This window comes from Manis pentadactyla (genome assembly GCF_030020395.1).
Source record: "Manis pentadactyla isolate mManPen7 chromosome 15 unlocalized genomic scaffold, mManPen7.hap1 SUPER_15_unloc_1, whole genome shotgun sequence".
In the NCBI taxonomy this organism is placed as follows: domain Eukaryota; kingdom Metazoa; phylum Chordata; class Mammalia; order Pholidota; family Manidae; genus Manis; species Manis pentadactyla.
This window is the reverse complement of record NW_026644588.1, coordinates 3,602,359-3,613,963: the sequence shown is the minus strand read 5'-3', so window position 1 is coordinate 3,613,963 and position 11,605 is coordinate 3,602,359. Positions and strand designations below refer to the sequence as shown.

Sequence of the window (11,605 nt, the reverse complement as noted above, 5' to 3'; positions counted from 1 at the left end):
CAACACTACCGGACGTGGCCACCGGTTGGCTAGCACGCCCGTCACATCCACTGGAGACTCATGTTTTGATTGGCTTGTGTCTCACAGAAGCCTTGCTCGCGGCTTCCGGACACAGTTTGGAAGAGCGCTCAACAGATTCAGCTGCGTTTATTGATACTAGGCAGGGTTCCCTGGGGAGTCGGAGCCCTGGAACCCTCCCAGTCCTGAGACGGGAAGGGCGTGGGGTCTCCTCCAGTTGTCCCACTTTTCTGATGATGTGGCCGAGGCTTACAAAGGGTCCGATGCAGATCTAGGTCTGAGTGAGGCCGGGCGCTCAAAAAGCCCCGTTGCCCGAGCTTAGCGCCACAGCTCGCTGGGCCAGGAAGACTTTGTTCTGGGTCTCCTGCAGGAAAGGGTAAAGAGAGGCGGAGGTGAGAGAGACCTTCTCCCGCATGTGCCTTCCATATTCCCCAGGGCCCTTCCCAGGTACGCGGCCTGAATTACCGTCTCTATCTGGCGTTTGAGCTCAGAGATGAGGCGTCCATAGGAGTTAGCCAGGGTCACGGTATACACCATTAGTATGCTAGAAACAGGAATGGAAGCCACACCCCAACACTCTTAGAACACGTTCAACTTATGGCTCCTTAGAAATCAGGGGTCTGGACCCCCAAGGCTTTCCTCCCTCAGCTCCAGGAGCCAGACTCCTAGACCCTCCTCCCTCAGACTCAGGAGTCCAGGCCCCCAGCCCCTCCATTCTCTGACACAGGCAGCAGGGCCCCCAGATCACACACATTCAAACTCAGAACCAGGAGTCTGCGCCTCCTCACCTGGAGATCAGCAAAAGGGGTACAGCAAAAGCCTGGGTTCCCAGGAAGAAGAGAAAATTCTGAGTGGTCTGAGGGAGGCTGGAAATAGACTCGGGGATCTGGGCCCAGATGGACAACTGTCCACGGAATGGACCACACAGCTTAGAAGGCGGGATCCTAAAGAATTCAGAGGCAGGCAGAGCTCAAAGATTGCCAAGAGTCACACAGAGTCACACCCTGGATGAGGGCGCAGGGAGGGGGAGAAAGGAGGCAGGCGTCTCTCACACTTACAGAAAGATGCTGTAAAGCACAGGAACAGCGGAGATGGCCAGACCCAGGAGGAGGACCAAGGGGAAAAAGAAATTCACTGTGGAGGCCCGAAAGGTGCGGGAGGCCGGGGAGCAGGTGAAGAAGAGGGTGAGCTGGTGGGGGAAGGGCGGAATCTGATTCGAGAGGCCGAGCCACACAGCCTGCCCTTTTTCGCCACTGCGAAGTCCTGGCCCCAGCCCCTCAGGATCCAGGAGTGCCCAGTCCCATCCCGCCACGAGACCCAGGGGTCCGGATCCCCTCTGGCCTCTGACCTAAAGGTTAGATCCCTATGCCCTTTCTCCACATCCAGGAGCCAATCCTCCAGACCCCACCTCTCTCAGAATCCAGTAGCCCGGGACCCTCCCCCAGGATCCAGAAACCCTCCGCACTTACCTTCTTCAAATAGAAAAGCAGCAGGAACTTGGCCGTGTTAAGCAGAGGCAGTAAAGGACAAAAAAAACTCCCCACCCAGACCACCGTCTGCGCGTAGATGAGCCCCAGCACCTCGTCGGGCACCTGGAACTCCTGGGTCCCCAACGTACGACCCAGTGCCCCGGGACAGAGGCCACACAGAAGCCTGCGGGCGGGGCGGGCCGAGTCAGCTTCCCGCCCCCACCGCCCCGCCCACCAGTAAGAAGTCTGTATCAGAGACGCGGGAAAGCCGGCGTGGATTCGGAGGGGGCGTGCCCGGGGGTGGGGCCTGAGGGCCAGAGGGGCGGAAGTGATGGGTGGCAGGGCGGGGTTGGCGGGAAGTAGCTACTTAACGGAGGGGGCGGGGTCTGCGGGCCTGGGAAGGAGAGGGGCGGGGCCGTGTCAAGGGGCGAAGCTCTCACTTGCGTGGAAACTGGATGAGCAGCATGACGGCCACGCCAGTCAGCAGGTCAAAGAGCAGGAGTTTGTACATCTCCTGCCCCAGCCGAGTCTCCCAGCACTGCGGAAGGAAGACCGGGGTCGGGAAGACCTCAGGAAGGACCCAGGCAACCGGAGGCTCAAAGCATCGAGTCTCCAAGCCGCGAGCGTATGAGACCTTGTCGGTACTTTGGGGGTCCCCAGTTTTTACAAACATCCACAGCCCTGTCCTCAAAGGGGAAGGTGTTCTAGCAACCTGAGCTACTCCTTCCTCCTAAGCCGGGAGTCTAGGTAGGGCCAGCTCCTCCTTCCTACAGGGGCCCAGGGTTTGTGGCTGTCCTCACCGGAAGTTCTTTGTAGTTGTAGCCACAGGTTTTGCACTCCTCAGCCTCGGCGTCGCCCCCACAAGTGATCTGGTTCCAGAGAGAGAAGAGCAGGACCAGAAGGGAGGCCAGGCGGAGAAACACGGTCCTGGCAAGCGGAAGGGACAGGAAGGGAATCAGTACTGACCAAGCGTCCCCGACGCGCCAGGCCTCTCCTGCGTGGGACACGCTCACAGTTCTGCCCATTTCACAGAAGGTGCTGAAGCTCCGTGACGGAGTCTGCATTTGAAACCAGATCTCACTGGATCCCATATCCTGGGGATTTCTGGGTCTTGTGTAGAACCCATGTCCTTCATACCGCCCGGCCAACACCCCCACCCCCGCCCTGAAGGCTGGAACCTGAGCAGGATGAAAACGATCTGGCGGCTCCTAGTGTAGCCCTCCAACGGGGCAATGAGCTTGAACACGGCTGGCAGCACGAAGTTGACCCCTGAGATGAAGATGGACGGAAGGTAATCCACCCCGAGCTTCAGCAGTGGCATGTTCTGGACAATGGGCATCACCTGGGAGGGAGGGTGGCGCAAAGAGGTTGTGGGGTCCTGGAGGGCCGTGCTAAACGTGCTCCCCAGCGCCGCAAAGGCCGCGGTCCCGCATATCTCCCCACCCCTCCTAAGATCCCAGGAATCACAGACTGCGTCCCCCCAACCCTTCCAAATGTAGGTTCCGGGCCCCTCCACACCTGCAGCTCCACGGTGGCCCCTGTAGCCCAGTAGACGCCGTAGAAGGCTGCCCCAAGGAGAGCGACCACCAGCAGGTTGAGCAGGACCCGCACCGACCACACCTTGGCTTGCTGGCCGAGGGTCTGCACCGCGGCCCGGCGCCGCACCACGGCTTCCTCCAGCTCCACCTGACGCCGGAGAGGAGTCCTTGGGCTCCATTCCCCCAGGCCCGGTGGTGGTCCAGAGTCCCCGCTTAACTTGACCTGATACAGCACCACCCACGGACTTCTACAATCCTGTCCCTACCCCGCCAGGGCCCTCCAGGTGACCACTTGTCTCCTGGCCACATCCCTCCAAGGCCCCGCCCAGCACTCCACACCCCGCCCCCCTTCAGGCCCCCCCCAAGCCCCACCCCCTGAGACCCTTTCTACTTTACCAAGCCCAATCCCTCCATACCCATCTCTTTGAACCAGTGAATCCGGGACCTTCAGGCCCCGCCCCTTCCTTCTGTTAGTTACTGTACCCTTTGACCTCAGGTATCCCTATTGTTGCCTCCCAGGCCTCTCATTGCCCAAGTCCCGCCTCCTTAGAAGAAAGCTCCACCAGCATCTCTCCATCCCATCCCTGCTCCAGGCCCCGCCCCTCAGCCCCGCCCCCTGGTCCCTCCGTGGTCGCCCGCCGCGCCCCTAAGCGCACCTGCAACTCGTAAAGTATGATGCGTTGGCGGAGCCGCACGTGGACGTCCCCGCAGAGGCCGAAGTCCCAGGCGGAGAACACCCGGTGGCTGTAGCTGGTCAGGGCCCCCGACTCGGCCAACAGCGTCTGCTTCAGTCCGGACACCGAGCTAAGAGAGGGGAGACGGGGTGTAGCAGGGCAGTCAGGAGCACAGGGGCAGCACTTTTATGGGGCGAACAGGGAAAAGGCACCCTAAGACCTTGGGCATTTGGAGACCTGCTCCCTGGGGGAGAGTGAAACAGGTGGAAACACATTCATTCAGTCTCTGGAGCGAAAGACCAAGAGGCGCAGAGGCAGACCCAGGGGGACAGACACCCGGCAGACGGACAAACCCAGGGGACAGGGACCCTGGGGAGATGGACAGACCCCCAAAGGGACAGAGACTCAGAGAAAGGGGGACAAGGGCTCCGTGAGACAAGGGACAAGAGATCTTAGAGGAGGAAATCAGAGATGCAGGGCAGAAGGGAAGGACAGACACGCAGAGCAGGTCTCTGGTAGAAAGACCCAGAGAAAGGAGCACAGAGGCTCGGAGACGGGCGGGGAGGGGGCGCTGTAAAGGGACTCGAGAGAGGGGGGCAAGGACCCAAGGAGGGACGGGGAGCCCGAGGGAGGGGAAGGGCAGCGTCGGGGCGGAGCCTCCACGGCCAGCGCGCCGCCCTGACGCCAGGCCCGCCGTCTCCCTCACGGGCGCCCCCAGAGGACTCCCACCTGGTCTCCTTGCTTCCACCCATGCCCTCTCGGAATCCTTTCTGCCCTGGAGCTGGTGGAGCCTTCTACTTAATGCAGACTGGATGGTATTCCCGTTTAAAACGGACTCCACAGCTACTCCATGTTCTTGAAGTCTGGGCTCCTCCACAGCGCAGCCAGCCGGGCCCACCTGATCCGGCCCCCGCCCACTTCTCAAAGCTCGAATCCTATCCCTCTTGCTCCTCATTCTGGCCTTTCACTTCCCAGACCACCCCAGATCTCTTCCCACCACAGGGCCTTTGCACTTGCAGTTCCTTCTGCCTGGAATGCCAGTTTCTGGGCTGTTCACCTGGGCGGCTCCTTCTCATCTCTGGTCTCCCCCTGCAGGTCACCTCAGAGTCCTTTACTGACCACTCCACCTAATGAGGATCTCCATCCATTATCCTCTATCACAGAGGGCAGCAAACCACAGCCCAAGGACCAAATCTTGTTTTGTAAATAAAGTTTTATTGGATCACAGCCATATGCTCTGGCTTTCAAACTGTCTACACTGCTTTTGCCCTACATCAGCAGGGGTTGGTTGAGACAGAGACGGTATGGTCAGAAGAGATTAAAATATTTCCTACTCAGCCTTTACTATTTTATCAGAAAAAAAAAGAAAAGCGCTGGTCCCTGCTCTGCCATCTCGACCATACGACCTTGTGTGCTCTCTCCGTAGTACTGCTCCCAAACTGTGACCGATGACGTGGCTTCTCAGCCTCCTCACATTTACCTCCCCTACTGGACTGTAAGCTGCACAAGTCGGGGGGGTGGTCCCCAGTCTGGTATCCCTGGGCCCAGTGCCTGGCATTTAGGAGACACTGTACTTTTTTTGTTTAAGTCTTTGGTTCCCTTCCTGACTGCAGTCTCTTCCCAGTCTTGCCTGAGTGCCAGCAAGTCCCACATTTGTGTTTCCAGTCCAGACACCTCTTCAGAACCCATCTGCTCAACATTCCCTTCCCAGGTCCAAGGCAGGGCGACATCAAGTGTTCCCAACCAAGTGCACTTCCCGGATCCCTGCCAAACCTCTTTTCAAGCTCTCCTCATCCCAGCAGATGGCAACGCTGCCCTTCCAGTTGCTCAGGCCAAAGCCCTGGGGCCATCCTTAACTGCCATCTGCACCACGCCCCACATCCAATTATTAGGGAATCCCGCAGGCTCCACTCAAAATATATTCTGGAGGCTGGACATGTTCCATTTCTTGATATAGGTGGGAACGCAGCAAGCTGTACCCTTTGGTTTGTGCATTTTTCTGGATGTGATATTTTAAAAATAAAAATATATATGGTCAACTAATATTTGATGAGGAAACCTACATACCCAATGGGGAAAAGAGAATCTCTTCAATAAATGGTGCTGGGAAAATTGGATAGCCACCTGCAGGAGCATGAAATTGGACGCCAATTTTACACCACTCACAAACATTAACTCTAAATGGATAAATACTCAAACTGAAAAACTCATAGAAGAAAACTTAAGAGAAAAGCCCCTTGACACTGGTCTTGGCAACAATTCTGTGATATGACACAAAAGGCACAAGAAAAGCAAAAATAAACAAGCAGGACCACATCAAACCAAAAAGCTTCTGCACAGCAAAAAGCCATCCACAAAATGCAAAAGCAACATACTGAATGGGAGAAGATATTTGCAAATCATATATCTGACAAGGGGTTAATATCCAAAAAATATAAAGAACTCATACAATTCAATGCAAACAAAATAATAAAGAAATGGGCAAAGGAATCGAATTGACATTTTTCCAAAGACATACAGATGGCCAACAGGTACATGGAAAGGCACTCAACATCACTGATCATCAGCGACACGCAGATCAAAACCACAGTAAGATAACACCTCACACCAATTAGAATGTCCATCATCAAGGAGAGAAGTGTCGGAGCAGATGCGGAGAGAAGGGAATCTCTGCTCTGCTGGTGGGAATGTACATGGATGCAGCCATTGTGGAAGGCAGCAGGGAGGTTCCTCAAGAAATTAAAAGCAGATCTACCACATGATCCAGCAATTCCACTTCTGAGTAATTATCCAAAGAAAATGAAAACAGTATCCCGAAGAGCAGCTGCACACCCATGTTCACTGCAGCATTATTTTCAATAGCCAAGATATGGAAACAACTTGTGTGTGTAAACAGGTGAATGCTTAAAGATGTGGTACATATACACCACGGAATGTTATTCAGCCACGAGAAAAGAGGAAATCCTGCCAGTTGCACACCATGGATGGACCTTGAGAACATTATTCTAAGTGAGATAAATCAAATACAAAGGCAAATACTGTATGATCTCACTTATATGTGGAATCAAAAAATGTTCAACTCATAGGAACAGAGAATGGTGGTTACCAGGAGCTGGGGGTAGGGAATGGGGAGATGCTGTCCAAAGGGCACCCACTTCCGGTTATAAGATGAATCATTCCTGGGATCTAATGTACAGCATTCTGAAAACACTTAACAATACTGTATAGTACACCTGAGAGTTGCTCAGAGATCTTAAATGTTCCTGCCACTAAAGGAATGGTAACTGCGAGCTGACAGAGAAATACATCAAATCAACATCTTGCTCATCTCAGACTTACACAACATTATGTGTATCAATTATATCTTAATAAAGCAGGGTGGTGGTGAGAAATTCAATGTTAAAAAAAATAATAATAAATCCCAAACTGACCACTTGTCTCCACCCTGGTCCAAGCCACCACGGTTTCTCACTTGCCTTATTGCAACAGCCTCCACACCCCTACCTCTGCTGCCTTGCTCGCCTCTTAAGCCCCCTCCCTCCTTCCCCTCCTGTCTCCCTTTCTCCTGCACCCGCTCTCCTTCCCTCCCCGGACTCCTCTCTCTTCCACAGAGCTAAGAGGACTCCTTTTAAAGCCTAAATCAGATCAGGGTGATCTGCTCAAGAACGTGCCATGAGTCCCATGTCCCTCAGGAGGGCCAAATTCTTTACAGAGTGTGGGCCTCGCTCCTGCTGCTCCCCCTCCCTCTGCCGCACCCCTGCTGGGTCCCTGTGTGCCCCCACCAGCATGCCAGGCCAGCTACTGCCTTGCTTTCTGTGACCTCTGCTTGGAAAACTCTTTCCCCGGTTATCTGTTTGACCCAGTACTTCACCTGCTCCGCTTGTATCCAGGGGCCTGGATACCTTCTAACACACCACGTAACTGACTCACTTACAGCGTGTTGTTGATCACCTGTCTCCCCTGATCAAGTGTGTTGTTGATCACCTGTCTCCCCTGATCAAGTGTGTTGTTGATCACCTGTCTCCCCTGATCAAGTGTCAGCTCCTCCAGGCCAGGACACTGTCAGCTTTCTGTTTGTTCTATCAGTTTGGCCAACTGCCTAGAACAATGCCCAGCACACAGCAGCTGCTCAAGAAATATCTGTGGGTTGAACGAATCACCTGCTTGTGCCCCATAAAGCACTCTCCCCCCTACTCAGAAAAAGTGTAATCAATTCACTCTCTCGTTTAACATCTTACCTTCCCCCCTAGACTCTAAGGAGGGAGAATCTACCCATCTTTTTTCTCTGGTGTTTAGCACTGATGAAGCCTTTTACAATTCCATTTCAACTCAAAGAGAGAAAGGGATCCCAGAGCGGGTCCGGGTGTCGGTGTCACTGACCGATGCAGGATGAGCCCCAGGGAGAGGAGGCCGACGGCGAAGACGGAGCACAGGTAGGAGACGGCCAGGTGCGGGCGGGGCGGGTAGAACCCGTAGAAGAGAGGAGACCATTCTAGAAATCCCTGCGGAGACAAAGGAGGCGCAGGGTGGCCATGGGGCTGGGCAGCCTGGATCGGGGGGCACCGAGGGCCCCGGGGCCCAGGGGACGTCCCCCAGGGACAGGGCACGCACCTCTCCCGAGAGCAAGTTGAAGAGACGGGTGGGGAAGGTGACCAGGCCCTGGGCGCCGGGGCTGTAGGAGCCGCAGGGCGAGGAGGTGTTTGGGGCCGGGAGCCCCGGGGGTGCCCCCTCCAGCCAGGCGGGCAGCAGCGTCATGCAGGCCTTCAGCACCGAGGCCAGAACTTCCAGGAGCAGCAGGAAGCGCAGCAGCGAGAAGTAGGACGCGGTGCCGGCGCCGAACTGGCCTGCAGGGGGCGGCAGAGGGCGGGGTTAGTCTGAGCCGGGCCCTCCTCCCTCAGACCCAGGGGTCCAGGCTCTCAGCCCTCCTCCCTCAGACTGGGGAGGCCAGCAGCCCCCAAACCCCAGCCCCAGGCCCAGCCCACCCCCAATCCTCTTCAGCGTCCACGCCCAGGGCTGCAAGGCGCGCAAGCCTTCCCGCATCTTCTGCCTGGACCGCCGAAGCGGCAGGGCCCAGTGGGCCGCCCTGGATCCCGAGCCATGAGCCGCTTGGTCCCTAGCTTGGCCCTGCCTGGGAGCGAAACAGAGTCAGAGACAGAGAATGAGGGGCCCGGCAACCCCAAATGGAACCCACCCAAATGCGGAAACAACTCGACAGCAGGGCCAGGAGGTAGACCGCGGTACGTCCCTAAGTCGGAATACTCGCTAGCGACCAGGGGAGGCAGCAAGGGCTGGGCACGTGAGGCCAGGCACCACGTGAACACGGCGCAATGGTTTACGCAAAGGTCCCGAGCCAGCGCGTTCCGTCTGCTCTTGGGGGGATGCCCGCACGGGTGGAAAATCATCCAGAAAAGCGAGGAAGCGATCCTCGTGAAAGGCTGGGAAGGGGCTGGGGGAGAAGGGTGCCAGGGCTGGGCCGCGGGAGCCCCTGGGGCCGCGGCGCTGCGCAGCTTGCCCGGTCTCTCGCTGTGGGAAAGCCCCGTGACTCTACCGCACGGTTGGCGCACCTGCTGTAGGCAGATACCATCACAGAGTAAAGGTGAAAAAAGAAACGGGAAAAGAAGGTGTGGCATCGTGATTTATAAGAAGACATGTGTGTTTGGTCTTCGCCTCTGCTCCCGGCACAGAGATCCTAAAACCTGTGGAATTTCCTTAACAGGTAAGGGCAAGAAAGGTGTCTTGATAATTCAGCACAAACCCCTTTCAACCGCACCTGAGTTTATGTTACTGAGGTGACGCCCGGAAAGCCCCTGAGGACGGGGCTGGTTGCCAGGGGCACCAACCCGGAGCTTGGCGGGCGGGGATTTTCGGTCCCACCCCCTGACCTGGGGAGCAGAGGGGCTGGAGGTGGGCTCTCTTGCCAATGGCCAGTGAGTGAATCAATCACGCCTGTGTCGTGAAGCCTCCATAAAAACCCGAAAGGATGGGGTTCGGAGAGCTGCCAGGGTGGTGAGCATGCGGAGATGCGGGGTGAGCGGCCCAGAGAGCACGAGGGCCCCGCGCCCTCTCCCTGTCCCCGGGCCTGTGCACTGCTGCCATCTGGCTGTCCTGAGTTCCATCCTTTTGTAACAAACCAGCGATCTATGGGTAATGCTTCTCTGAGCTCTGTGGGCCGGTCTAGCAAGTTAGTTGAACCCAAAGGGGTTCGTGGGGCCCTCTGACCTATGAGATACACAGATGCCCCCCTGGGCCCGCGGCGGCATCCGAAGCAGGCGGTGGCGAAAAGGCAGCCTCGTGGGGTGGGTGAGCCCTTACCCTGCGGGCAGGCACACAGTGCCCAAACGGAGTAACTGAAGGGCACCCCGCCGGTGCGGGAGCCCAGCTTGGTGGTGTGGGGGGAACCGCCCCCCCCCCAAGATTGGTGTCAAGATTGTAGGAGGAAACGAGGGTGGGTTTCCAGGGCTGCCTGCGCATCACAAGGGCCCCATTCTGGGAAGGGCCTTGGGCTGGCTTCTGAGGTTCTGCTGTGCCGGCTAGAACTGCGGGATACAGGTAACGGCCGCTTTCTGGAAGTTGGCATTTTGTCACCTCTTTTTCATGAAAGACCTACGTTAGCACCTGTTTTCAGTAACCCAAAGAAATCCGGAGAGGATTCACTTCTTCGGAAAAGGCCGTGACCCCACTAACGCAGGTCTTCTGTAAAAGCGACGTATCCTGGTGCGAACTTCCAGAGAGCAGGGAAAAGCTGTACAACACTTGGGCTTATGGAAGTTTTCATGGGAACGCTCTGTGCTCGGGTAGCAGGGGAACCTGTAATCGTTGAGCAAAAGGCCCAGAATGTGCGTCCTCCACAAGTCCTACAAATCACGTGGTGGGACAGGGGAAGAGGTAAAAAGCGACCGGCTTTGCAGAGGAGGCGGAGACAGACACAGAGCAGAGAGGAGAAAACAACGAACAGATTTCAGACGCGGAGAAGTGGAGAAAGTGAGTGTGTCCCGGAGCCATGACAGCGGGCCTCCTTGGCGTCGGAGCGGACACAGACGGAGAGCGCCCAGGACAGGAGCCGACAGCCCGGCGGGCGGCGCGCGGCCTCACCTGGCGGGGGCGGGGCCTCACCTGTGCGCGCGTCGAGCCTGCATGGGCCAGGGCAGCTCCCGGGAGGGGTGGGGGTCCTGCAGCTCCCTTTGGGCGCCCTCGGCGAACGCTTGGGTGCGCCTCTCTCCATCCTCGTCCTCCAGTGCCCCCCAGGGCAGCACCCCGGGGCCTCGGTAGCGAAGGGTGGCCACGCTGGGGAGCTCATTCAGCACGGAAGAGAGGGACGGGCCTGGGGCAGGAGGGCAGGGGCTGGAAGCAGCCGGGTGAGGGCCCCCGGGGTGAGGAGCCCACTCCTCCACTTCAGGAGTTTCCGAGCCCGGCCCCTCGCGCTCCCCAGATACCCGAGCCCAGCCTGTAGCCCTGTCCCCCAGATGAGCGTGGGTCTCCACTCCCACCGAGGCCCCGTCTCTGCCTCCCGTGTGTTCCAGCCCAGGAATCGAACCCACTGCCCCCCGTTCAGGGTTCCCCTCTCCACCTCGCCCACCACTTCCGCCAGCCTGGGGGTTGGGCCCAACCGCCAGGCTTCCCCACCTGCCCTGGTCTCCCGAGAAGCTGGCCACCCTTCAGAGGGGCTCCAGGCCTCTGGTTCCCACTTCGGGGTCTCTTCCATGGCCCCAGGCGCGGCTGTGTCGCGACCGTTTCCGTGTCCAGCGGCCAGCAGGGCGGGGCCTGCCCCAGGTAAGGGAGGGGCGGGGCCAGGCGGGGACCTGGCAGCCAGGTCGGTGCTTTCCCGGCTGTCTGTTGGGGCAGCTGCCCTGAAAGGTGTCCCAGCAGCTGAAGTTCACAGATGGCAGTATGATTCCTGGGAGCGGAG

General features: G+C 57.6%; 1 protein-coding gene across 6 annotated transcripts; it reads right to left on the bottom strand.

The window, feature by feature from the left end:
- Window positions 1–130: 130 nt before the first annotated feature.
- On the bottom strand, window positions 131–11,459 carry TMC4 (transmembrane channel like 4). Of its 6 annotated transcripts, none has more exons than XM_036881078.2 (15): window positions 11,323–11,459; window positions 10,813–11,020; window positions 8,682–8,827; window positions 8,311–8,543; window positions 8,080–8,201; window positions 3,682–3,829; window positions 3,006–3,173; window positions 2,666–2,829; window positions 2,288–2,414; window positions 1,928–2,025; window positions 1,488–1,671; window positions 1,077–1,207; window positions 807–962; window positions 484–562; window positions 131–382 (listed from the first exon to the last, which is right to left on the bottom strand). In XM_036881078.2, the coding sequence occupies exons 1-15, from the start codon at window positions 11,399–11,401 to the stop codon at window positions 314–316; spliced, it is 2,112 nt and encodes a 703-aa protein (XP_036736973.1). In that variant the 5' UTR covers window positions 11,402–11,459; the 3' UTR covers window positions 131–313. The 6 variants fall into 6 exon arrangements, with proteins under 6 accessions (XP_036736973.1, XP_057352589.1, XP_057352587.1 ...); XM_057496606.1 differs by having other exon boundaries at window positions 10,813–11,040; window positions 11,323–11,447; XM_057496604.1 differs by lacking the exons at window positions 8,682–8,827; window positions 10,813–11,020; window positions 11,323–11,459 and adding an exon at window positions 8,891–9,344.
- Window positions 11,460–11,605: the final 146 nt, after the last annotated feature.